At 39.1% G+C, this 22484-nt stretch overlaps 2 protein-coding genes and 1 pseudogene across 3 annotated transcripts in view; 1 reads left to right on the top strand and 2 right to left on the bottom strand.

Annotated features, from left to right (window-relative positions):
• Positions 1 to 4958, bottom strand: part of GAS2 (growth arrest specific 2) — a 135673-nt gene extending 130715 nt beyond the window's left edge. The window contains exon 1 of the mRNA XM_084893995.1: positions 4847 to 4958. The gene's annotated coding sequence lies outside the window, so the exon portion shown is untranslated. The remainder of the gene's footprint in view (positions 1 to 4846) is intronic.
• On the top strand, positions 4882 to 7207 carry FANCF (FA complementation group F; the record flags this gene model as incomplete). Its single annotated transcript, XM_084893991.1, has 1 exon — positions 4882 to 7207. The coding sequence occupies one exon, from the start codon at positions 4882 to 4884 to the stop codon at positions 5992 to 5994; it is 1113 nt and encodes a 370-aa protein (XP_084750117.1). The 3' UTR covers positions 5995 to 7207.
• Positions 7208 to 17855: 10648 nt separating this feature from the next.
• Positions 17856 to 19692, bottom strand: LOC311628263 (partitioning defective 3 homolog; annotated as a pseudogene). The gene has a single exon. The product of its transcript is annotated as a partitioning defective 3 homolog (transcript).
• Positions 19693 to 22484: the final 2792 nt, after the last annotated feature.

Here is a 22484-nt window from a genome sequence, read left to right as displayed (position 1 = left end):
TGAGTGGCCAGATTATTTTGATCTCTGAACACAATATATATGAATTCATGCATGGGTAGGGTCCAGCCAGCCTGGACAGGGGGAGGGGACATGGGTGGTTGGCCGGCCTGCCTGCTGGTCAACCTCCTGGTTGAGGGGACAATTTGCATATTATCTTTTATTGTATAGGATATACACTGAGTGGTCAGATTATTATGCGAGATCATAATAATCTGGCCACTCAGTGTATAAACTAAGGGAAAGGTGAAGACATACCCTATTCTATTATAAAATAACAAGAAATAGGAGCTTCTACTCATCTATTTCTATTTAAGTAAATTTATGCAAACTGTTAGAAAATTATAAGTCATTCATCCACTCAGAACAATACAGGGAAAAGAAATATTAGATTCTGGCATTTTTGCTTCAAACACCCCTCTCCACTTAAATGAAGTGGGCCCTTTAAATTTGATGGAATATTCCCTTAAAGCCTTTCTTTATACTTAAAATTTGGTAAACTGGTAAAAAAGATTACCAAAAATATTTTTTTACATTCAAATAAAATCTCTTTGTGATATTGTGAATTTTGTTTTAGTCACTTGTTTGGCTTATTTCAGCCAGTTTATTTTGAAATACTAGAAATCTTTGGCAATAACAGTCCTTGACATTAATGCTATTAATAGACTACCACAATCTAAGAACTCATATTGGATCTGGGAGTTATTAAAAAACAAATTTCTTGGTACCTTTCCACCATATTTGCTACTCAGTGAGAGAATATTAATAAAGAGAATTAGGTTCATGTATTACCTTTTAAAGGAAAACTTAAAATGAATTTAGAGGTATATATGTATTTTACATGATATTTTTCTTTGCTTTCCATGTCCTTAGCTTTAGTTTTTTATACATTAATTCTCTTAGGACATTTCTGGTTATATGTCTGGAAACTTCAGCCATCCAGAAAAAAAAAAAAAAAAAAAAAAAAGCCGGGACATAATGAAAAAAATGTGCTGAAAGAATTCACATAAAAGTTTTTGGAGACTTGAAAATGGGAACAACAGACATTTAAAACGTTATTGAACCAGAAAAAAAGCCTTTGCTGGCAGGTTCTTATATAGCAATATACTGATAACTGTGGGATAAAAATAAGGGCATCCAGACATTATTACAGAGCTCAGAGCTCTCCTCCATGAAATCAAACTTCTAGTTTGAAAGAAAAGAGAGATCCTGATTTTTTTTTTTCTTTCTGGTCTGGACATTAGAGAAAAAAAATGCAAAAGAAAAATGAAATCTCAAATGTAGTTCAATTATTTAGTTCAAGTATCTTCTTAGGAATATCATCCCATTTACTTCTATGCAAATATACACATATACACAGAGGAGGGTGTATAATCTGTGTATTGACATGTAGTCTCAAAAGTGTATATTATTTATTCAATTTATGTCAGTATAGCTGTCATCATTGTTTCTTATGTAGAGACTAGAGGCCAGGTGCATGAAATTCATGCAAGGGTAGGGTTACTAGGCCTGGTCGGCAATCAGGACCAACTGGGGCCTTCTGGCTGACAGCCAGGGCCTTCCTTGATTCTGCACTGTGCGCTGGTGGTCAGAACATGTCATAGTGAGCAATCGAACTCCCGGTCTCCCAATTGAATTCACAAGGGGACACTTTGCATATTAGCTTTTTATTTTATTACTTTTTTCAAAACAGGTATCTATGCAGTGGGAAATTATATAAATGATAAAACTCAGTCAGCAGAACTTCTCCCAATGAGGTTAATTCAAGTATTTAAGTGGTTTCTGAATATTAGCAATCCAAGAGATATCAAATTAAATACTCAGTTTCTGGAAGTTGAATTGAATATTATTTAAGGAAGGGGAGATATTCCTGTTTAAATTATCCCTTTTACATAATTCAATCATATTTCTAATAACTCAACTCTCATGCAATCATTATGTCTTCTGGAGTTACCATACATAGTATTAACTAATTATGTGTTCTGTTATGTAATATGCTAATCCAGGGGATCCTAAAGAGTGTGAGGATTAAAAAACAAACAAAAGCAAACTAGTTTATAAGAATTTCCACTGAACCATGCTTTGATATGAGTTTTTATTCTCTTTTCCAATTACTGGCATTAGTCAAAATCAATATCAATCTCTTGTTCCATTCCATAAAGGAAAGAGACGTTTTCCAATTAGTTAAATTTACAATTTGCAGAATTATTTTGCATCTCCTCTCCATTAAGGTCTATAGAGTCTTCTTCAGAAGGAATTTTCAAATCTTAGCATGACTCTCTCCAATCCCCCTTATTTTATCTGCCACTTCCTTAGTAAAAATGTCACTTTGTGCACTGGACTATTGCAATATTTTTCTAGTGGAACTCCATCTCAACTGGCTACCAATTTTTTACATTGCTTTATAACAGATATGATCATGTCATTCTTGTGCTCCAAAATTATCAATAGCATGTGAATGCCAATTCAACACAGACCCTATTCCTTAGTGCAGTATTCCAAAGTCCTCACAAGCTGGGTCCATCTACAAACACTTCTACCATTTCCTACACTAATTAGGAGATTTTCAGAATTATGAATTTCAATGACTTATCTATCTATATTTCTACACACATACATATTCTAAAGCAGGTGTTTAAAATACTTTCAAATTTTTTTTTTTCCAATTTGAGAAAACACAAAATGACCACTTAGGTAATATCACCATTACTTTATTTTTTAAAAAAATGTTATTGATTTTTAGACAGAGAGGAATGGAGAGTGATAGAGAGATACATCAATGAGAAAGAAACATTATTGATTGGCTGCCTCCTGCACGCCCCCTACTGGGGATTGAATCAGCAACTGGGACATATACCCTGACTGGGAATCAAACTAGTGGTCTTTTAGTTCATGGTATGACACCCAACCGCTGAGCCATACTTGCTGGACACCATTACTTTATAAATGTGGTTTCCTTTTATTTAATTACATTTATGAAGAAAATTTTACTTTGTTCTGTCATATATTTTTTTACACATCAATAACGTTTGGCAGAGTGTATGACAATGATAGTATTTAGTAACCACAGCCCTTGACTACTCAACATTCCCAAAATACATAATGATTGATAATATTGTGACTCACAAGCTTATATTAATGATAAGAATGGTTGAACGCTCAGAGAACTGTTTCAATCAAGGTCATGGTGGGAAACAGGCACAGTCAGTAAGGATTTAGAAAATTTTTAACAGAGCAGTATTCATAGGGATGGGCCAACATTAAGGGAATCTACAAGGTATGCCAGGGCATCCAGGACTAAGCAACAGCAGGAATACTCTAGGACTGCAGGGAGCAATATGTGCTATCAGAAGCTCAGGCAGGCCTCTTAGAAGTTTTGAAGAAGCTGGAATACCGATGCCTTAGCAGAGAACAGAGAAATAAAAACCCTATGTCAGTGGTCGGCAAACCTCTGCTCGCAAGCCACATGCGGCTCTTTGGCCTCTTGGGTGTGGCTCTTCCACAAAATACCATGTGCGGGCGTACACATACAGTGCGATTAAAACTTCCTGGCCCATGCGCAGAAGTCGGTTTTCGACCTGGGTGAGTCTATTTTGAAGAAGTGGTGTTAGAACAAACACTCAAGGGGCCAAAGAGCCAAATTTGGCTCTGGAGCCGTGGTTTGCTGACCACTGCCTTATGTCTTGCTTACTAAGGCCTAATTGATTGGAACTGATTCACTTGGACACTTCTGGAAAAATTTTGTTATGAAAAAATGCTATACATAGATAGATTTAAGACTGGGTTCCTAAATTAATTATTGAATTAAGAGGAGGGATAGTTTAAAATGATTGACTCATAATTATCAGGCCTTGCTCTCTTGAGCTGAGCTGGGATCAGTATCCAGAATTGCATCGTTATTATGCAAAGAGGGTGAGGTGATGGAAGAATGAATATTAAAAGAAAACCTTGATATCAAGAATGGCATTTTACACTTACTATCTCCCTTAAACTTCACCAGAACCAGATGAGGTTGGCACTTGGTGAAAGCACCTTTATCTAATCCTTAGTTATTCATAATGCTTAATTCGCATGGTTTGATTAATGTCAGACTTCAACAAAATCTCCTGAAATTTGCTTTTGCATTCTCTCTTCTAATTTATTGTAACCTAGGAATTTAGAAATCATAATCAAGAAGTGGGAGGCTGGTACTGGTATTCACGGCCATGTCTCCTCCTCCTTATCTGAGAGGGATGCGTTCAAGACGCCCCAGTGGATGCTGCAAACACAAACAGTATGATTCCTATATATGGTTTTTGTTTTTTCCTATACACACATATCTATAAAAAAATAAAATAAAAATAAATAAATAAAAGCTTAATGTACACATTAGGCACAGTAAGAGATTAACAATAACTAAGAATAAAACAGAACTATAACAATAGACTATCATAGAAGTTACGTGACTGTATGATCCCGCTCTCAAAACATCTTATTTTATTTCGTTTCAATGAACCTGGGCTTCAGTTTTAATAATGAAAGAGAATGCCACGGTCCAGACTTGTGCATAGTGCCTGGCATTTATTGTATTAGTGGGAGTCAGTACATTTTCTCTAGAGCGATCTGATCTAAAAATTTCACTTAATAACATTTGTATTAAATGAGCATCTCTCACGTGGCAATTGGAATTCTCGCTCGGATGCCCCGCACTCACTCCTCCTCCCCTAAGAGTTCAAAGGCCAAAGTAAAACCGCCCCGCCTTTTCTCCAGTTTAAATGCCTCCAAGTACCCGGATGAAAGCGGGTTGTAAGATTGACAGCGTCTTCGCCCAATAGCGTTGTAGGGGGGAGTACCAGTTCCACAGACTCACCAATCAGCTCGCAGGGAGTCGCTGTCTCCAGGGTGATGAAGACGGAAACCAGGGCCTCGCGCGCCGCCATGGAGTCGCTCTCGCAGCAGCTGGAGCGCTTCTCCGAGGTGCTGGCCGCCTCCCGCACCCCCCACGTCCGCAGCTGGAGCCCCGCGACCGTGCGCCGGGCCCTGCAGTGGGCCCGCTACATGCGCCACGTCTACAGGCGCTTCGGCCGTCACGCCGGCATCCGCCTGGCCCTGGAGCGGCGGCTGCGGGACCAGTGGAGGCGGGAGGACGGCGCTGCGCCCGCCACCTACTCGGGGCTGACGAGCTTCCGGGCCTTGGGGCGCTGCGACCTCCTGCTGGCTCAGCGCCTCCTGGAGAACCGGGCCCTCGGGGGTGCCGCCTTTCGCTGCCTGCTGGGGCAGCTCTGCCCCGGGCCCGGCGCCCAGGACGCCGAGGAGGAGACGCTCCAAGACCGCCTGGCCCTGCTCGCCCGCCGCCGGGCCGCCGTGCACCTGCTGCGCGCCGGCGGTTTGGGGGAGAGCCCGGCCGCCCAGGAGGACCCCCTGACACAGACTCAGGCCGAGCTGCTACTGCAGCGCCTGCGGGAGGTGGGCCAGGCCGCAGCCGAGGGCCCCCGCAGACTGCTCTGCGGCCTGTGGGAGCGCTTGCCCCAGAACAGCTTCCTGGGGGTGATCGCGGCCGCGCTGTTGCTGCCTTCGTCGCCCCCTGGCCCCCCCAAAAAGGAGTTGGAACTGGACAGCCCCAAAACCCCGGGCGAGGGGCCTCACGAGCTGGTTCAGTGGCTTCTGGGGAAGTCGGACACCATGGCTGCTTTTTGCCACAGCCTCCCAGCCGGGCTTTTAGCTTCGGTGGTGGGTCGCCATCCAGAGCTCTTCCCGGCCTACCTGGCTCTGCTGACGGACTGGGGTCGACAGTTGAACTACGATCTTCAGAAGGGCATTTGGGTGGGAGCTGAGGCCCGAGATGGGCCCTGGGAGGAGTTGTTGAGCAGGTTTCAAAGCCTCTGTCAGGCCCCTTCGCCTCTGAAAGATGAAGTCCTGCGTGCCCTGGAGACTTGCAAGGCTCAGGATGGAGGTTTCGAAGCCCCTGGCCTTAGCATCTGGACAGATCTGTTGTTGGCTCTTGGGAGTGGTGTGTGATGCTGCATTTGGGAAAAGACACGTTCTACCTCTCGGCCCAAGCCCAGTTCTCTGTGGGCAACATTTTCTGTTGATTACTTAAATATATGGTTTACAAAATTAAAATTTCAGTGCTGCCACCAAATCTGCACTTTCACGTGTCCAAAATACATTTTAGGTACTAATTTATAATAGGTGTAATTATAATACATGAAGATTGGTTTGTGGTTCCATGGATTTTCTGGATAGAGGAGATGACGTTGGAGATATCCTATTTAAAGCAGTGCAATTAACAATAGCTTGCTGTTTTAGAAGGACCATTTCTAAGAATACTGAAAAGAAACTAGTACTTTGCCCTGGCCTGTGGCTCAGTTGGTTGAAGGCCGTTAGGTGTACCAAAAGGTTGCAGGTTCCATTCCAGATCAGGGCACATATTTAAGCTACAGGTTTGCTCCCTGACAATATAGGAGACGTCCATGTTTCTCCCCTTTTCCCCCTCTCAACAAAAGGCATTTAAAACAAAACATATTCTCAGGTAAGAATAAAAAACAAACCTAGTTTTCAAAGAAAAAACAGTTTTTGAACTCACCAGTACTGAAGAGTTTTCTTTAGCCAACGTGTTGTCAGATATGGTAACTCACACCAATCTAATTTCTGTCCTCATTACTCCTATGAAATAACTCTTGTCAAGGTCACACTTAATTCCATGATGCCAAATGGAAAGGAACATTTTTCTTGTATCAAACTATTAGACTTCTGCAACTTGAGACATTTTGATCCCTCCCTTTTAGTGAAACCAGGCTTGAAACTCTATTCTCAAAACTATGTGATACTACTTTATCCTGGTTTCCTCTTATGTTTCTAGCTACTTTTTCCTCAATTGGATTTTCTGCCTAACTTCCCTAATCAATCTTTTCTCAGAATTTAATAGTCTGGTTCCCATGTGTTCTCATCCATTTAAATACCACCTATGTGCACAATTTATATCTCCAGCCCAAAGTTCTCATCAGAGCTTCATGACCAATACCCCATATAAATGTCTCAACCAAACATATCTAAAACAGAAATCTATACCCCCACTTATAAGCCTGCTTATTCCCAGATGTTTCTCAATAAATAGAAACTGGGAATTATCTTAAAATATTTCCTCTTCTCTAACCCTCACATTCCTTCCATCAATATATTTTTCCTTATCTCCATTTTTGCTCATCCCCCTAATGTAGGCTAGGATGACCATAAATTATTGCTTGCTCAGGACAGATTTGAGTTATGCCTGTTGTCCTGGCATAATTAATATATATATGTTTCCTTTTACTCTCTAAAGTTTCCTGGTTTGACTAATAATTTATATGGTCATTCATCCATCATATCTCTGCCAGATCACTGCAGTTAGCTGGTTTCTATACTGCATCTCTACAATCTGTTTCCATCTAACAGCTCAAGTAGTGGACTTCCACATTCACTAAGAAATTTGAAGTAATTGGAAGAGAACTTAAGCAGACGTCTGTCTACATTAATATACCCACATAATTCACCTTCTGTTTGTTTTTAGTGATAAGGAATTCCATACTAAGCCAATTTCTATAGACTCCAAAATACAGGACTTCTTTCAGTTCTTGGAGTAGGCTGAGCTTTCTTCTATCCTAGAACCTTTACTTTCATTATTCCTTCAGCCAAGAATGTTATCATCCAGGTCCTTCACTGCTCACTTTAATTTCATTTCTCACCATAATGCCTCTATCTAAATATATCGCGCTCTTGTTTTCCTTCAGACCACCCATTTTCCCTTAATTGTATCCCATTTAGTGTTGTTGATGTGTTTCTGTCTTTTCTGTCAGATTATAAGCTCAGTGAGGACAAGACTGTGCTGCTTGAACATCCAAGGGCCTCCTCACACTAGAAATGGAGCAAACGAAATAAAAGGAATAAGGGTGATTACAGCACCCTCAGAGCTTTAAAAATGCAAGTCATTTTAGTAGTAGATACAAGGAGTATAAATCCATACAAAAGTAGGGTCCGCAATATATGGTAACATTTCTAAGCTACAAACAATTTGACAAATTTTTCAACACATCTTCGTTGAATTTGAGTTTGATCAACATTTACCAATGCAAAGATTACTTGCTGTGGTTAAACTGCCCAATTTTACTTGATCTTTATAGCTTTTATATATATATATTTTGAGCTCTGAAACAGTATACCAAAGCTCTAAAATAGTAATCAGAATGGTCCATATTCCTTAGCAAATTATGGATATAGAGTATTCGTATTAACATAGATTAGTTAATGTAAATACTTCAGGAAGGAATCATTGATTTCTCTCAGGAATTAATTGGAAATGATCAATCACTATATTAGAAGTGTGACAGTAACATCATTTATCAGATACTAATTGCCATAGTGGGCTAAGAATGCCCTTTTGGCTTAGAAATATGGTGGCCCTAAGGGAAAGTAGCTTGAATGATTACAGTAATTAATGTGTATACAACTGTCTCTTGAAGCCTCATTACTCTTAATATTGGGATAAAGGTTTGAGTTCAAAAGAACTTTGGTGTTTTAAAGTCTATTGTGATTTATTTTATCTCATGAATGATCAGGATTTAATCTTAAACATTGTATATGTAGAAATTCAGAAGTGTAAGCATAGGGATATAAAATGAATAATCAGTTTATATTTTATATGTACATATATTCTACAAATAGTATACTGTGAATGAAGTCTATGATACTCTCAATATTAGGGATTTATATGAAATTTAGTTTTACTCATTACTACAATATTTAAAATATTTTTTATTCTAAAATTTCTAAAAATTGTATGTTAATCACTATAAAGGCTCATTTTATATCTAACTTTCAGTTTTATATTTGTGTTGCAAGTTTTTACTCATTTCTTTATTTAATAAGCATTGATCACCTAATATGTCAGACTATAATGCACTAAAAAGTTTAAAAACCAATTTATTTAGCTTATATATATTTTATGTTATGAATCAATTTTTTATTTCTTAAAAGAAACTATATCTGAAAAGCAATATGTGAGGCACAGATATTCACGTAGCTCAATATTGGATATTTTGCCCTCCATAATTGTATAAATCTCTGCGGGATAGCTATTGAAATATTCATGTTATACCATGCGTCTGACACATTATCAATACTTATTTGGTAAGATATTCCATTTGAGGCTATGCATATATTTATGAGCATTGACAATATGCCAAAGTAGAATAAGAAAATAGCATACTGTTAATGGTCACTGACTATAGATGTGCCCAGGGACAAAATTGGTAAAAGTTCTTTGCTAGTCTAGGACATATTACACACCTTAAGAATATTAACTAAGTAAAAATCCACAGCGCATGTTTATATCAAATTTCAAATAATATACACTAACAAGCTGACTATCAAAATAAGCCATAGCAAAAACAATACAGGTTATAAATTATTTTATAGTCTCTTTTAGAGATGAGATTTCATAATTTTGTAATAAATATTCTTGGCAGAAAGGATGTATGTTTTCTACCTTGTGTTTTAAAAATCCACTTGTGCAATCTTTGATAAATTTCAAAAATATTTAGTATTCTCCATAAACATTAATAGCCAGGAGTGAGGATGAGGTTGGAGGCACACATGCTCTAGTCTGTTTTTTTATGAAGCGTAAAAACATGTGTTCCTGACACTGTTGGTTTGAAATTGTTGTTGGAGACATAAAATAAATTACAAGTGACTAACAAGAGCAATTTATAGAAGATACATGATCTAGTTCACTAGTCAGCAGGCATGGGTTGCATATGGAATTGTTATAGTAACCAAAACTAATGGAGAGCAGGCGCCATTTTCTAATTATAGCCGGAAGCACTGGACCTTGTGCATTGCACCAGTAAATTGGCCCCAGTAGATTCAAAATGATTTCACTGCTTGTTATTATAAACCTTCGCTAAGGCAGGATATTTGGAGAATATGGTTTCTGCAATTTGTTAAATGTATTATACCCATTTTTATAGTCTAGTTCTGTGAATGTGATATTACACTTACTATTACAATATTGCAATTAAAAGACATAACTCCATTGAAGAGTTAAAGGTTTAAAAAACTGATTTTTTTAAATGGTGGAGGTACTGAAGTTAACTGAGGAGACAAAAAGGGAGAAATAAATGAAAAACCTTGTTAACTGACAATCTTTGATAAACTCTTATCATTATTTTAAGTTTCCATGTTCTCATTTATACATTTGGGATAATCATAGTTATGTCTTCCTTTGGTAAAACAAGTAGTATCATGAATATTCAAGAACTTCTTTTAGTCATTTATTAGGTTGTGACAGTCTTCTAAATTTCCTTCATCTGAGAATGTCTTGATTTTTTCTTCAATCTTGAAGAAGAATAAAGCTAGATAAAGAATTTAGGGCTGATACGATATGTGTTGTTGTTTTTTTTATTCAGCATTTTAAAATGTGACATTTCCTTCTGGCATCCATGGTTTATGATGACAAATATGTAATTTGAATAGGTTTTTCCTTATAGGTAAAATTTCATTTCTCTCTTCTTTATGTTTTTATTTCTTTGTCTATAGTTTTCAGAACTTTGATTATGTTGGTATAGATTTCTTTAGGTTTATCCCATTTTGGATTTCATCAGCTTCTTAAATCTCTAGGCTATATCTTTGGCCAAATTTGGAAAAATTTCAACCATTATTTCTTAGAATAGTTTTCAGCCCCACTCACTTTCTACTTTCTTTCCTGTAGTCCGACACCAGTTAACTATACTGTTTTATACCAAGAAGTCACTGAGTTTCTATTCATATTTTTTCCTTACTATGTTTTATCTTTTATTCACGTTGGATAATTCCTATTATTCTATCTTTGACTTCATTGATTCCTGCTTCTGTCCTCTCAATTCTGTTATTGAGTTTTCCCATTGAATTTTTATATCTGTTATTATTTGATTCTAAAGTTTACAGTTTGTTTTTTTTCTTTATATCACTTATTTCTTTATTGAGACTTTCCTTTTTATTGTTTTTAAAATGGTTGTAATTGCTCAATGAATTATTGATATGTCAGTTTATTTATTTTATTTTTTTTTTAAATTTATTGTGTTGCCTAAATCGGTTTGGCTCACCGGTAGAGCGTTGGTCTGTGGACTGAAAGGTCCCGGGTTTGATTCTGGTCAAGGGCATGTACCTTGGTTGTGGGCACATCCCCAGCAGGGGGTGTGCAAGAGGCAGCTGGTCAATGTTTCTCTCTCATCGACGTTTCTAGCTCTCTATCCTTCTCCATTCCTCTCTGTAAAAATCAATAAAATATTTTAAAAAATTTATTGTGTTTTGTTTTGTTTTTTACAGAGGAAGGGAGAGGGATAGAGTTAGAAACATCGATCAGCTGCCTCCTGCACACCCCCTACTGGGGATGTGCTCGCAACCAAGGTACATGCCTTTGACAGGAATCGAACATGGGACCCTTCAGTCTGCAGGCCGATGCTCTATCCACTGAGCCAAAACGGTTAGTGTGACAGTTGCTTTAAAATCCTTACTAGATAATTCCAACATTGGGTCATTTCAGTATTAATGTCTGTTTATTATCTTTCTCTAAGAAAATACTTTGAAAGGATGAATTCATATTTTCTATCAAAAGTGAGAGAGAAAAATCTAGCTCCTTGAAAGTTTAGTGTCCTTGTAGTAGATATAATTGCAAATGTATAGAAGAGCAGGGACTTTCAGCATAGTATCCATCGACCTTTAGAGCTCAAAAGATGAATCTGTGAAATTATAAGCAAATGTGTTTTATTCATTGTTCACTTTTATTGGGATGATCATTAGATTCTCAAAAAGGGTAAGTGATACCAAATAGTATGTTGACTCAAGCTATCCTATGCAGTATCTTATAGTATAAGCAAATTGCTATATCAAAAATCAACATGACCCTAGATATAATCAGTAATTGTAATAAAATAGCTAATACTTTTTAGGTTTTTTGCATTTACTATAAACATTCACTCTTCATAACAACTTTCTGAGGTGATTTACTATTATTTTCCCACTAGAGGCCCGGTGCACAAAATTTGTGCATGGGGCCGAGGGGGAGATGGGGAGAGAAGGGAGGCAGTGTCCCTCAGCCCAGCCTGCACCCTCTCCAATCTGAGACCCCTTGAGTGAGCCCGGTGGGATCAGGCCTAAACTGGCAGTCAGACATCCCTCTCATAATCCAGGACTGCTGGCTCCCAACTGTTCGCCTGCTTGTCCTCCTTCCTGATTGCCCCTAATCGCTTCTGCCTGCCAGCCTGATCACCCCCTAACCACTACCCTGTCAGCCTGATTGATATCTAACTGCTCCCCTGCCATCCTGATTGCTCCCAACTTCCCTCCTCTGCCAACCTGGTCACCCCTAACTGCTCTCCCCTGCTGGCCATCTTGTGGGGGCCATCTTGTGTCCACATGGGGCAGCCATCTTTGACCACATGGGGGCAGCTATTGTGTGTTGGAGTCATGGTCAATCTGCGTAATACTCTTTTATTAGATAGGATAGTTAAATAAGCATCTTAATGGAAACTGTGAAGTTTTATTTCTTGAGTAAATGTCATGATAGTGTCGCCAGTTTAAAATTTCACATTATATCATTACATGTTGAGTGCTACAATTTTCATTTCTTACTGAACTTAGCTCTCAGGCTGATGGGCAGAAAATTTGATGTTGCCAGTTTAAGATAATAAAATGTCTGTGGATTAAATCTCAGTCTTCTTTGGATAAACACTCCCCATTCTGTTTTTGTATTTTGCAGGTGTTATCAGGTCAGGAGGGCTTTCTATGCCATCCTAGCATCCTGCAGAGAAGGATCTCTGACCTGTAAATACTCTTCTACTGATATACATTATCTGTTCTTTTGGCATAAATAGTGGGTAGAAAACTTTATGATCCCTCTTGATGAATATGTCCACACCTCAGCTGCCTCTGGCAATACTAATGTCATGAGAAGTACGAGTAGTCACATCTCCATCCGGTCAGCAGTTTAAGCTGTCCATTCCCCAGCTGATACCCCTTTTTTCTCAGACAGTCCCACTGCTGTGTCATTAGGTATACATGCTCTTAATTCTCAGGTATGTAAGTAATTTCACACCTTGCCAATATTCTGTGGAAAGTAACTAAAACACAAGGGAAGAGAGGTGAATCTGAAGCCCTTAATCTTTGGGGACCTGCCATGCCTAATGGTGGTGTGCGTCCCCTCTGCATGACTGTCTCAATTCTGTCTTCAGAGTTCCAGACCAAGTGTTGCAAAGTTCCCAAGTCCCCTTTGCTTTTGTTTAGCCAAAACATCGTTTTCTGTGATTTCTCTAGGGTTTTGACTAGGAGAGGAGGCAAAATTGAAAGCAGACTTTCACATTCACATCTAAACTCTCTTACTCTGTCTTCCAAATCCTCTCCAAACTTCTATGCTATCCCATACAATAATTTTAATCTATTTTCTTTGGAAAGACTTGAAATAAAATATCATTATACAACTTTCTCTCATTATTATATAATCCTGTGGTCTGAGTCCCCCAGGCACGTATTTATTTATTTATTTATTTTTATTTATTTATTTTTATTTTTTTAATATATTTTTTTATTAAATTATTATCTGTGTATATATTTTAACATTGCCCCCCCTCCCATTCATACCCTCCCTCCCCAGAGTTTTGTGTCAATTGGTTGTACTTATATGCATGTATACAAGTCCTTCAGTTGATCTCTTATCTCCCCCAGATCTCCCTACCCTCCCAGCTGTAGTGAAATAAGCCAGTCAATGAAAGAGAAATACCACGTGACCTCACTCATTTATGGATATTAAAGAACATTATAAACTGATGAACCAAAAGTCAGATATAAAGACAGTAATTTGACAATCAGACTGTCAAATTACATCCAGGCACGTACTCTTAATATGCAGAGCTAGGTTTTCAGAATTCAAAAACATAACCACAGTAAACGTTTTTGAAAAATGTGTTTAGGATCCTATTTGATATCATTGTTCTAAGTTGTGTCTTCCCTCTCCCCAGGAAAATATGTGGCGGGCACTTATTCACTGGTGGAGGGAATAAATGAGGCCAAAAGAAATATTGGGGATAAAAATATTATAATATCATAGTAGGATGGAATTAGGGGGGAAAAACCCAACAAATAAAGAGGATTTGGACTGTACCTTGTAGGAACAGTAGAAAAGCCAGTATATATTTACTATTAAAAATATATATTTTTAAGTTTTATTTATCTTACTACTATAAATCTGTTATTGAAAACAATATTCTGATACTTGTTTAAATGGTAAGGGATACTTTATTCATGACTTTTGTAATAAGGGAATTATAATAGAAAAGAGAGATTGGGCTCAACTCTAAGTACAACAAAGACCAGTGGGGATTTATAGCCAACTAGCAGAGAGGGAAATAGCTGGAAAATTACTAAGAGGAGCCAGAAGAAAGGGGGATTCTTGCTAAACTGGCCTAACAAGATTCTTGCGAAAGGCAGACTAAGGATTTAGGCATAAAAAAAATAAATAAATAAGTGGGGGATGAAGAACCTGATTAAATATCATGGGTGATCAAATATCAAATATCAAGGATAGGGCCCCAGGGAGAGAGATTAACATTTATTGAACATCCCCTATTTGCCAGATTCTTTGTTAAGCTTTTTACTTACATTATTTTATTTAATAATCAACATTGCAAAATAAGTAGCATTATCCTTATGTTATAAATAAGGAAATGGAAGTTTGGAAAGTGAAAACACTTGTCCAAGGTCATTGAGGTATTTGATGTCCTTGGAGGAGACAATTCCCAAAAAGAGAATGAATAAAAATATTCAAAGATATAATGGAAAAGAAAAGCTTCTGAAATAAGAAAAATATAAACCTAAAGAATGAAAAGACTGACATTTCCTGGAAAAATCAGGAAACAATCAAGTAGTATGTACTGATTAAGTTACTGCACTTCAAGAATCAAAGGAGGAATTTTCAGATACCCAGGAAGAAAATTTATATGAATCAGCTATAAATAAAGAGATCAGATTAACCTCCTGTATGTTTCTTTCTTTTTTTAAAAAAAATATATATATTTTATTGATTTTTTACAGAGAGGAAGAGAGAAGAATAGAGAGTTAGAAACATTCATGAGAGAGAATCATCTATCAGCTGCCTCTTGCACACCCCCTACTAGGGATGTGTCTGCAACCAGAGTACATGCCCATAACCGGAACCAAACCCGGGACCCTTCAATCTATCCACTGCTCTATCCACTGAGCCAAACTGGTTTCGGCTGTCTGTTTCTTTTAAACAACTATACTTAATTGACAACTGAACTTTTTGGTCATTGTTTATTAATTATTTATTTTGCTAGAAATTGGTGTTTTTTTTTTAAAGGTTAGAAATTGTGGGGGGGTTTTTTTGTTTGTTTGTTTGTTTGCTAGAAATTGTTTTTCTTTTAGAAAGAGAGAACTCATAAAACCAGAAGGATTTTTCAGGCCTTGGCAGAAAAACTTGTTAATTATTGGGAAATTAGCACTGAATATAATATATATTTTGTCTCATAGGAGGACCATCAAGTATTAGTAAGCCTTATCATGTTTCTGTTCTTTGGCAGCATGTAATGATGAAAAGTAATTCCTGTACATCAACCAAGTTGAAATCAGATTTTCAATCACAGTAAAATATCCGAGTGTAAAAGAGTGATTAAACCTTGAGAACTGGTGACATAGTACCACAGTGAACAGAAAGCATGACATGCCCTAAAGAAACAGAAAAATAATCACATCTATCAGAAAGGTACAGGAGACATTATTTACTGGCTGCCTCTCAGTGAAATATTAAAGAGATTAAGAGGAAGCTCTTGAATTATTTATATGTAAGACTAGAACTTCAGAAAAAATACCTTCTAGTTCTTTTTTGTTTTGTTTACTAAACATTTATTCACTGGCTCATTTACATAGAAGGCAATGCCATACATGATATTGAAAACAGATGAAATGAACATTTTTTCCAGTGATTGACTCATAATAAAACATTAATGTTTAATTTTTCTATATTGAATTTCTAACAAGATGAAACAATATTAACATAATTATTTTTTTAAAAAACTCACCACAAATGTGTGAAAATAAAAGCTACTAAGATTAAATTCTAAGGTAGATACAACAGATTTCAGTTTTACTTTAGATAGAAAAATTCTTCAGATTAAAACATTGGAAAAAATGTAAGGTTCAATGCTCCCAAATTCCAGCTTGTAACTTTATGAAATGAATATGTTGGTTAAATTAGCTATGCCTCCTTATTAATTAGGACAGTCTAACAATGTGCAAATTATTTTTAAGGCTTTTAAAATAAAGAAATCCTATGCAGGCTCACTGTAGACTTCTTTGTGATGAAAGTCCAGGATGACTCTTCTAAAATGCACAATAGTAGAGAGTCAGCCAATAGGAATGACATTTGGAGACATCTTTCCTTTGTTCGTAAATATGCCTGACCCTAATGAAAAGCTAAGGAGATGGAACAGGTTTGAGTAATGTGGTACTCATGACTCACAAAAGTATACATGGTCATTTTGGTTCAGAAGCACAGTAACTGCAGTTTTAGACTTGTCACTTAGTTTCTTTGGTCTATAATTCCTTGAACAGAACATAAGGAGGCTGGACTACTTGATTTCTAACATTGTTTTAAAAGATTAATTTCTTTGATTTTTAGATCACAGTGATTGCCAAAATGGAATAGATTTTAGAGACTGTTTAATGCTTTTTGCTTAAAGATGTGAGTATTTATAAATTGGTGGGAATAAAGAATGAATATTACAAATTGTGTGATCTCAGTATTCCCCGGAAAATAAATAAAAACAAAATAAAAGTCACCATGGGATTCTGGGATTTCATTCCTTTGTTATTTGGAAAGTGTGACTGATGACATCTAACATCCTTCCATTTCTAACAATTCTACCTTTCTTAATCTATTTTTTAGTAGCTTCTTTCCTAGGATTGTTTCCGTAGATATGAGTCAGAAAGTCCCAAAGCTCATTCTGGTCTAGAGTCAAGCCTATGTGAGAAATATTTTACATCAAAATTCACCTGGTTGCATAAAATTAATCATTTCTTAATGTAGTCAGTTGGAATTTCAATCCAAGTTCTAAATGAATCATAATTGATCATGAAGTAAATACCATCACCTCCACTAGTGTCTAACAGGAGTTCATCTAAAAGTATAGAAGACAAGCATTTATGAAGCAAGATCTGAGATATCTCCTTGTACCTAAATACTATGCAAATCAGTAAATTCTATTGGTATTGGTGGAGACGAATAGAAATTCAGTGCTCTGTTATCTTATATTTGGTACCCTGTTTTTGGTGTTTTGTTGTAAGGTAACAACTTTTGCAGGATTTCTAACTTTCAGGGGGAACTGACTTAAAGCGTATTTCTGTTTTATAGCCAATGATATTGAAATAGGGGCTGACAAAGACTGAGGAATTCTCAGATTTTCAAAACTAAAAATAAATCTCATTAAGTACATGTATTTTTCAGGGTAAAACTATATGGAATCCATAGGTTCCAGTATATCATGTAAAAATATTGTTTTAAGAAAATGTCTAATCATTCAACTCAAGGACATGCACAGTATATCACAAAGCACAGAGCTGGGAAGGAATTTACTACCTTGGGGGAAGCATCTAGAGCAGTGGTTCTCAACCTTTTTAATGCTGTGATCCTTTAATACAGTTCCTCATATTGTGGTTGCTACTTCATAACTGTAATTTTGCTAGTGTTATGAATCATAATGTAAATATCTGTGTTTTCCAAGTCTTAGGCAACCTTGCTAGTGGTTCTCAACCTGTTGGTTGCGACCTACAGGTTGAGAACTGCTGCTGTAGAGCTTTCATTCTCTATCATCCAACACAGTTTCAATGGGCAGCTCAGGTGCGGAGTGGCTCCCAGGTGACTTCAGCTCACTGCACTTGCTTATTCACCTTGTGACAATGAGCTGGATCATTCCTCGTAGTCCCCTTCAGTGGACATGGATCTTCTGAGGGTTTCCATGGCATTTTGGTTTGTCTTGCCCAACACGGATTCTCCATTCACTGCTATCAGCTGATCATTCACCCGAAGCCTTCCATTTTTAGAAGCTGCACCTCCATTAATAATGGACTTGACAAAGATTCCCAAATCTGCATGGTTCTCTTTTGACCGGTTACCTTTGACATTGACACCAAGACCTGCGGATCCTGAATCATTAAGTGGAACTTCAAATGTCAAAAATTCCCTGGTGCCCTCAGGTGCCAGAACAACCTCCTCCTCGTCTGCTTTCATTTCTTTTGGAATCTCACCGGGCCTGGCTCTGCACTCAATTCCCTCGGGTGGAAGGCATCTTCTTGGTGAAAGACTAGAAGGCTCCCTGTCCCTTCCATCTTGGTGCTTCTCAACAGAGAACCAACTTCCTCTTGGGATTTGCCTGCTAAACCTACTCCATTTACCTCTACCAGGCGGTCTCCTGCCTTCAGTCTCCCATCTTGGATGGCAGCACTCCCCTCTTTCCCAGGGAGGATGTTTTTCACATAAATGGGAGCTGAGTCACCTATTGTTACATCTCTGGAAGTGATGCTGGATCCCAAACCTTCTGTACCTTTCTTAAGCTGGATATTCAGCCTCTTGCCTATTTTTTTTTTTTTCTTTTTTGGCGTTATAACCACTGTTTACACTTGTTCCAAATCCACTTTGTGGTGCTGGGGCTGGAGCTGCCGGTGGTTTTCCAGAGGGCTGTGTACTCTGAGGTAGTCATGGGTGCGAGTCCATCTGCTCGGCCTGGTGGGTCAGTCTGGGTGCTCTCTGCGGTGCCTGAAGCCCTGCACTCTTCACACTCCTATCATCAATACTCTGGCTGTCAGGGCTGCAGCGGCCTGAATAGTCATTGTTTTTCTCACTTTGGGAGAGTTGTTTGTACTGCTCTTTATTTGCTGCAGGAACCACATGGAACCAAATGATGGGTGTACGCATGGCCTGGCGAAACCTATGCTGTGCAGTTCAAATCTTCTGTTTTGAAGGTCGCCATCATTAATCCTGACAGTGCAATCATTCTCATGAAAAAAGGTTTTCTTGTTTAGCTTTCTCCCACCTTTCTCCAATCATTTTACTAATAACCCCAGGGTTCTGCCCCCTCGAGCACTGAAAGACACTACATGGATTCCCAAAGGCCCTCCATCGTTGGGGACATGTACAAGCTTTACCATATCATCCAGAGAGAAGTTGGGTATGTTTTCCAAATCACTGTCCACATGTCCAACAGGTTCAACACAACTGTTGTCTTCTGTCCCCTGTTCTTGCTTCTCCAGCCATTTGTCCACATGGGGTGACTGGCACTCAGACATGAGTGAGCATTGTCTCTCTGAAATTGGTTAGACCAGTGACTAGTATCTCATGGAAAGCTTCTGTAATTTCCATCTTTCTTCCTGTCACAGGTTTTAGGGCTACCAGCAGTGCTTTGCTTAAGGAAGCCATCAGTCATTGACCAGCATGTGGGGATTTTCCTCTGAAGGCTCTTCAGAGGAAAAATTACAATCACTGACAGAAGTTAAGAAGCCAGTTAAAGCTGGGTCACTGCTTTGCTGGACATGAAGAGACATGTTTGCATGAAAAACTGAAGGTGTGGCCTCACTTTCACTTGTTGTTTGATAAGGCTGAAAGTCTGAAATACTGGTGGTGCCAAGTTCACTGCCAAATATCTCTGGACTAATTAACTTCTGTAGACTCCAAAGGGATGAGAGATTAGGGTCATGTATACCAGGTATTTATCATGGGCTGCAGGTAACTTTCCACTAAGAATATTTCTGTGTGTAGATTGTCATATTATTGAATCAGTAACAGAATGTCTGCCTACTTAACTGCCATACTGATTTATATTACAAGTAAACATTACTCTAAGTCATTATGTAAAACTAGAGGTCTGGTGCACGAATTCCTGCACCAGTGGGGTCCTTCAGCCTGGCCTGTGGGACCAGGCCAACACCAGCTCTCTGACAGTCTCCAAGGGGTCCCGGATTATGAGAGGGCGCAGGCCAGGCTGAGAGACCCGAAAGACCCCACCAGTGCACGATTGGGGCCAGGGAGGGATGCAGGAAGTTGGCCAGCTGGAAAAGGACCACAGGAGGGCTCCAGGGAATGTCCAGGCCAACTTGCTTGGTCCCAAAGGGCTGGACCTCAACAGCAAGCTAATCTTCTGGTTTGAGCATCTGCACCCTGGTGGTCAGTATACGTCATAGTGACTGTTTGACTGCCTGCCCCTTGGTGGTCAGTGCACATCATAGCAAGCAGTTGAGTGGGCATACCATTAGCATATTACACTTTGATTGGTTGAATGGATGACTAGACAGCATAGTAGGCTTTTATTATATACGGTAGGATGGATGGTATGGTTCAGCTATGAACTGTTCCTAAGCAGGAGCAGAGAGGTTCAGAAACAATATTGGTGGATGTGATCATTTTCCTTTTACCTGACATATGGTTCTTTTATTGAGGGAAAGAAAACCCTCCTGCTGATTTAGTTATTTTTCATGTTTATAAGGTGTAATTATAGCTCATATGGTGGATTCATATAAAATAGTCAGTTTCCAATAACTTATAAAACATGATTTATTTATATTAGTTCCACATTTTCCTTTTTGTATAAAATGCATTTTATATATTTTGCCAAAGTTATCACATTTTATCACTTAGAAATTGCAAAGATTGTGGCTATGTTTACTTTGTTTTTTAGTTTAAAATTAGATTTATTACTTTTAACTGAAAAGGCACTTTTTTATGGGAATACCATATATACCAGCAAAGGTACTCTATGATTCTGCTTATGCTGTCCTTACTTGTCATCCCTATTGACACACATTTTTATCTGTTGGTATCTGCACTCTCTACCTTTGTATTTTAGAGTGCATCGACACAAGAGATTTTAATTCCCCTTCACATTGCCCCTATCACCTACACCAATTCCTCCATTTTTGATAAATAATCACTTTTAAGCATTTGGTGTGTCCTTTCACATTAGAAAGATATTTTTCAAAATAGCATAAATCTTATGTCACATATTGTTCAGTCACTTGTTTTTTTCATTTAATTATATGTATCTTAGAGATTTTCCCATCTTTGCTTATATGGACCTAATTCATTCCCTTTAATAGCCATATGTTATTCTATCTAATAAAAGGGAAACATGCAAATTGACCATACCTCCGCTACACCCACAAGCCACGCCCACCAGCCAATCAGGAGCAAGTATGAAAATTAACCCAACCAAGATGACAGCAGCCACAGAGCTGAAGCAAGCAGGAGGCTTGGGTTGCCCCCAGCAATGTAGAAATCCACTCTTCTCCTGCCCTGGCCTCCACTCAAGGCTACAAAGTTTTAATTATAGGAGATAAATAAATCCCAACAAAGATAGCCATGGCTATGGAGCTGGAGCCAGCTGCAGGCTTGAGTTTTCCCTGGTGATGGAGGAAGCCAAGCTTCCCACCGCCATGGACTGCCCTCGCCTCTGCTCAAGCTTGCAAAGTTTAAATTATAGAAGATAAATAAATCCCAGATATCTGCTTCCAGCCTATGCATGGGTCTCAAGGGGGCATGGTCAGCCTGCAAACTACCACAGGTCCTTCTCCCAGGCCACCCCACACCCCAAGGGCACCCCACCCTGATCTGGGACACCTTCAGGGCAAACCAACCAGCCCCCATGCATGCACCAGGCCCCTATCCTATCTAATAAAAGGGTAATATGCAAATTGACTGTCACTCCAACATGCTAGATTGCTGCCCCCATTTGGTCAAAGATGGTTGCCCCAATATGGACACAAGATGGCCCCTACAAGATGGCCAGCAGGAGAGGGCAGTTGGGAGGGACCAGGCCTGCAAGGGAGGGCAGTTGTGGGTGATCAGGCCAGCAGGGGAGGGCAGTTGGGAGGGACAAATCCTGCAAGGGAGGGCAGTTGGGGGTAATCAAGCCTGCAGGGAATGGCAGTTGGAGGGGACCCAGGCCTACAGGGGAGATCAGTTAGGGGGACCAGGCCTGCAGGGGAGGGCAGTTGTGGGGAAACAGGCCTGCAGTACAGGGCAGTTGGGGGTGACCAGGCCTGCAGGGGAGGGCAGTTGGGGGGGGGGTGTCAGGCTTTTACGGGAGGGCAGTTGGGGGGGGGAACCAGATTATCAGGGGAAAGCAGTTAGGGGCAATGAGGCTGGCAGGGGAGGGCAGTTAGGGGTGATCAGGCCAGCAGGGAAGGGCAGTTAGGGGCAGACAGTCTGGCAGGGAAGAAGTTAGGCATCAATCAGGCTGTCAGGGGAGTGGTTAGGGAGTGATCAGGGTGGCAGGCAGAAACAGTTAGTGACAATCAGGAAGGCAGGCAGGCAAGCAGTTGGGAGGCAGCAGTCCTGGATTGTGAGAGAAATGTCCGACTGCCAATAGTACTGGCCTAAACAAGCAGTCATGCATCCCTTAAGGGATCCTAGATTGGTGAGGGTGCATACTGGGCTC

This window comes from Pipistrellus hanaki (genome assembly GCF_964339955.1).
Source record: "Pipistrellus hanaki genome assembly, chromosome: 9".
In the NCBI taxonomy this organism is placed as follows: domain Eukaryota; kingdom Metazoa; phylum Chordata; class Mammalia; order Chiroptera; family Vespertilionidae; genus Pipistrellus; species Pipistrellus hanaki.
This window is presented reverse-complemented; position numbering and strand designations above follow the sequence as displayed.